This window comes from Pan paniscus, chromosome 11 (assembly GCF_029289425.2).
Source record: "Pan paniscus chromosome 11, NHGRI_mPanPan1-v2.0_pri, whole genome shotgun sequence".
NCBI lineage: Eukaryota > Metazoa > Chordata > Mammalia > Primates > Hominidae > Pan > Pan paniscus.
This window is the reverse complement of record NC_073260.2, coordinates 2,570,861-2,576,083: the sequence shown is the minus strand read 5'-3', so window position 1 is coordinate 2,576,083 and position 5,223 is coordinate 2,570,861. Positions and strand designations below refer to the sequence as shown.

Below are 5,223 nucleotides of genomic sequence, written 5' to 3'. Positions count from 1 at the left end.
TGAGGCGTCTCTGTTCTGTGTCTGCTTCTCTCTGGGACTGTGTGCTCTGCGCAGAGAGGCTTCCTTTCTTTCCCCCCGGCGCCCATGCATCACCCACCATCCTCGTGGACGGTGCCCAGGGTCTTGCTGCTCTGCTCCCCTCCCCATCCAGTGGTGACCCCGCAGCGTGGCGCAGCCCCTCCTGTGGCACTGCATGCTTTGCTGCTTTAGCATACTCCCCGCCTCTGAGTGACCGCGTGCACGGTGGCGGCAGGTGCAGCCGGGGGGTGTGCTTTGAGCCCCAAGGCCCAGGGTGCTATTTTGGGAGCCCTCCTCCTGTACTGCCTGGCGGAGTAGCCCAGCACCAGGCGGCCCCCTGCCCATAGCTGAGGACCCAGCTCCTGCGATCCTGTCCCTGCCAGGGATCCCCAGCGACACAGACCTGCACTCTGGGGACCGTGGGAGGGCAGCACCAGCCCCCAGGGTGTCCTCGACATCGTTGGTCTCCTCCTCAGCCACAAGGTCATGAGTTCCTCTAAGTCCTCAGGGTGGAGCTCATGGCCCTCCCCGGGGCCCATGGTCCGTGTGCATGTGTGGTGTGTGCAGGGCTGGCCACGTGCACGCCCCGGCCTCACAGGCCTGGCTGTGGCCTCGTTACGAGGCTCTGCTGGAAAGGCGGCCGCCGCCTCTGTGTGATGGTATCTGTTCGGATGGCGCATGCTGCCTTCCCTCCACCTGTGCTTTGTTGGGGTGGGTTTGGCCATGGGGGTTTAGAGGCAGGTGCTCATGCAGTTCCTGCAGGGGTGCTGGGCCCCTGCGGCTCCCACCATATTGCGCTGGACTCTTGTGGCCCGTGCTGACCTGGTGTTCCAGATGCTGTCTCTGCAGAGCTCTGCGTGGTCTCTGGTGTTAGAGAGGTGGCCACCCACCGCCCTATCATTGTCCTCGTCCCCACTGTGAGGAGAAGCTATCAGATCTGCCTGTGGCCCCCAGGTGGCTCAGGAAGGGCCGTCCTGACCCCCATCCTGGCCCCTTTCGGAGCTGCAGAGATTTCCTGTGCCTCCAGCTCTGGCTTCCTGGGTCTGTCCGTGCATGGAGCGGGCACAGGCTTCCCGTAGACACGGTTGCCCAGAGTGGGGTTCATAACTGGGCACTGTAAAGGGTGTGGTCTCCACGGCTTAGGATGGGCCCCCCCTCCTGGTGGCCTGCTGTGCCCGGGGCTGGTGTGGAGGTGTGTGGGTGCAGAGGCCGCCCAGCCCTGGGCTTCCTCTGGGGTTACATGTGTACCCTTGCACCCACCTGTTAGCACCCACCGGGAGAGTCTCACTCAGCCTAAACCAGGGCCCCTCAGGAGGAAAAGGTCCCCAGCTTCATGATGGGGCCCGGTGTGCCTTCCATCCCCGCCCTGACTCAGTGCCCACTGTGCGAGGTGTGAGCACTGTACACAGCAGCCAGGGCGGCTGGTGGGGAGTGCAGTGGAGGGGGTTGAGGCCTCTTGGGCACCTGGTGAGTTCTCAAGGGTGAGAGGAAGCCGAGGCCATCAGGCTTAGCTGACGCTGCATGGGGCAGGCTGCCAAGAGGGAGGCTGAATGGAGCAGCCTCAGGTGAGCCGACAACCCTCACCTCCGCCTGGTCAGCCAGGACCCGGCTCCCCTCCAGTCCCGCCTGCTTTCCCCAAAGCAGATCCGGCCAGTCTCAATGGCTCGTCCGGGGGGTGCTGGTTAGGCTGTGAGCATCCTTCCTGGGTGCAGGCCCCCGACAGCCAGCAGTGCTGTGCTGTGTGTGTGTTGGGGACTCTGCTGAGCCCTTTGTGGCCAGACTGGGGAGGCTCCTCCGGGCTGGCTCTGTCCCCTGTACCTTGTGAGGGAGGGGCTGACCCCCGACTGGGTTACATCGTGGTGAGCGGTTCAGAAACAAGCTGTGGAATGAAGTGGACGTGGCGTTTTAAACACATGAGCCCCGTCTGTTCTTAGGGCTTTTGTTTGTTGTCCCAGTCCGTGACTCCAAGACTGGGACCCCCAGAGTTCCCAGGATGGTCTGGAGCCTTTATCCTCAGGTCAGCATTGTGGAGTTAAAGGGAGGGGACCACGGCCCCTCATTCTCAGGAGAGCCATGGTGACCTTGATGGCGGAGGCTCAGGGGGACCTGGACCGTGGACACCACACAGCTGCCCTCCTCCCTCCCGAGGCCATTTCAGGGCTGGAATCCCTGCCCTCCTCTCCTTTCCTCCCGGGCTGGTTGTTGCCTTGAGAGTCCGTGCGCTCATCTCCCCACTTTTACCCCAGGGGGAGGCCCCTCACCTTCCCACCATATCCCTTGTACTTCCTCCCACCCTGGACTTGGGGGAGCTGGGGGGAGGGGGCCCTTCCTTCAGCAGCAAACCCTCTTGGTGTAGGGCTGTGGGCCATCCCACCGCAGCCTGTCCAGGAGCTGCTGAGCCCGTCAGCCCCAACTAGCACCTCCTGTCCAGGCCCGGCCCAGCCCTGCCTCCAGAGCCTACAGAGGGGCCTCGCCCAGGTCCTGCTGCTCCAGAGCTTGTGGGTGCCCACGCTGCAGGCTGTTTGGGGTGGTGGAGCAGAGCACCCGCTGGAGCTGGGGGCTGAGTGGCCGTGGGGGGACCATGCTCCTCCTGTGGCCCAAGGCCCAGGGGTTCCACCTCGTAATTTTTGTTTGTTTTTAAACAAGGAAAATGCAAAAAGCGAGGCGACGGCTTAAAGATGGAGAACGACCCCCAGGAGGTGAGTGCCAGGTACACAGTGGGTAGCAGTGGTTCAGGGCCCCGGGGTGCGTGAGCCGGTGCCCAGCGCTTCACACGCCTTTGACCCCAAGCACCCCAGTTATGCTGTGGCCACGGGTGCCGCTGGCCTTCCCAACTGCTCTGAAAACCCCACACTGCCATGGCTGTATCTGGGGGTGGCCGGCTCACCTGCACTCGACAGACATCACGTTGGACTGACCCCTGTTTGCATTTGACTGACCTGAGAGGTATTTAAGTGAACTCGCCAAACTTTTATCCCAGTCTCGGTGGGCTCGGCGCTTCAAGGCACAGGACACATCTCGCAGCGCCATGGGCGTGGGTTTCACTCACCGGAGCCACCTGGGGCCAACCCAACCTGAGCCCGACACACCCAGGGCCTCGCACCCTCCGTGCGGCGCCTCCCACTCCCTTTAGAGCACGGGGTGGAGTGACTGCCCACAGCACTGCAGCTAACCCTGTGTGTGGGCACTGGAACCTTCCGGAACGCACATCTAGCCGAGGGCAGCTGGTAGTCCAGCACCCACTTCTATTTTCGAGTGGTGGTTTGGTTATCCGTGAGGCCTGGGGCGGACACTGCTGTGATTAGTGGGAGGTCCTGGGTAGGGGGCTTGTTCAGGGAGCCATCAGCGAGGCTGGTGTTGACCGTCAGACCCTTTGGGGCAAACCTATGTTTAGCTATCCCATCTCTTCAGCATATCGTTTCCAAATGGAAATGGCTGTTATCTTTTCAGATTAGAAGACTATCCAGCCTTTTCTAAAACTGTGGGCCACATGGGTGGGGCCCAGCCTGGGCCAGTCTCACACCTGTTCCCTCCTGTCCCCAGGCGGAGTCTGAAATGGCCCTGGATGCTGAGTTCCTGGACGTGTACAAGAACTGCAACGGGGTGGTCATGATGTTCGACATTACCAAGCAGTGGTAAGAGGGAGCTGGTGGGGGCAGCTGCCTGTGACTCTCACCCCCCTAGCCCCTTGGGCGCCCTCTTTGTGCAGCAGATAATGGTTAGAGCAGCATCGTTCTGCAGGACCGAGGGACTCTTGCTGGGCAGCTGTGGCAGCTCAGCCACAAGGGGCACTGGCCTGGATGTCAGGCTGGGCAACGACTATGCCTGTGTCTATGGGGCGGGATGGCGTGGGCCGGCTGCAAAAGGCATCTGGGGCAAGGCACGCACCTTCCATAGCCCCACTGTTCTTCCTGAAAACCCATCTGAGACTTGGCAGAAGCAAGTGGCTGCTTGTGCTGGGGGCTCCCCGCGACCTCCGTCTTCATGACCTAGGAGGACCCACAGCCAAGATTCATTCTAGCAAGAAGATGACAGCGAAATCAGCTAAGGGCAGTGGCACACAGGACGATCTCTAGGGGACCAGGCGCAAGCCCCCAGAGTCCACTGTGGAGTCGCATGGGATCCACTCAGCTCCTCAGGAGTGCAGTGTCCCCCAGGACGCACCGGAGCCCCAGCGGGGGGGTGCTGCGGACGCACACTTGGCACAAGGCTCCTAGAAGAATGAGGGCCGCGTGAAGACCAGTGTCCTGGTGCAGGGCCCCTCCTAGCCACAGCCAGTGCCCGGAGCACCAGGAGCAGCGTGCCCGATGCGTCCAGGCATCTGCTCTTCCCAGCAGTGGGTCTGGCCTGGGGGCCTAGTCAGCAGCTTCTCTTACTTGGGAAGACCCCCACACCAGGGTTAAGGGTACCGCCTGTCACGGGGCCGCACACTCAGCATGCATCAGCAGCCCAGGCCTGAGGGCGGCTTGAAGCACCTGACCAGCCATGCTCTGGGCCTCTGCCAACCTTTGCCAATGCTGGGAACCATGCCTGCCCTCCCAGCCTTCAGCACCACCACCAAGGACTGACCGCAGGCACCCTCAGGAGAGCCCTCGGTGGGGGTGTGGCACACGGATGGCAGGAGAACCACACACGGGGCTGGCGGCCCCACCCAGGGCACAAGTTCAGCTCGGGCGCACACACGCTGGCCTCACCTGGGCGAGCAGTGGTGCTCCTCTCCCTCCGGCCTCTCCTGTCTAGGCAGCAGGCCAGCCTGGTGGGTGGGAAGTGGCTTTTCCCAAGCGAAGTTGAGTGTGGACACAGTGTGGCCTCCACGGCACCTCCCACTGCTGCCACAGGAACGGCCTGGAGGGAGCTGCAGCCGCCTGGGCTGCCATGCGAGGAGTGGGCAGGAGTGACAGCGAGACTTGAGCCAGCCTGAGAAGACGCGGCAAAGGTGCTTACCTGTGGGCCCGGAGACCCTGTTGGCAGCACCAGCCTGGGCAGGCGATGCCTATGGTAGCAATGCTCTGTCTGGAGCCCCTGGTGCCCAGCAGGAAGGATGGAAAACACTGGCTCAGACAGCGGCTTCAAGCACCACGCAGGCCTTTCACAGCCACGAGAGGCAGGAGACACCAGAAGGCCACCTGCTTAGGAGGCCAGAGGTGCCCCTGGGCCGGCCTTGGTGAGGGGCCCGTTTAAATGACTGCGTGTAAATGAAAGAAA

At 62.4% G+C, this 5,223-nt stretch overlaps 1 protein-coding gene across 1 annotated transcript in view; it reads left to right on the top strand.

Annotated features, from left to right (window-relative positions):
• The window catches only part of RABL6 (RAB, member RAS oncogene family like 6), a 32,428-nt gene that overhangs the window by 17,783 nt on the left and 9,422 nt on the right, over positions 1 to 5,223 (top strand). Inside the window, exons 4-5 of the mRNA XM_034929567.3 lie at positions 2,665 to 2,717; positions 3,562 to 3,653. Coding sequence (XP_034785458.1) covers positions 2,665 to 2,717; positions 3,562 to 3,653 — 145 coding nt within the window. The remainder of the gene's footprint in view (positions 1 to 2,664; positions 2,718 to 3,561; positions 3,654 to 5,223) is intronic.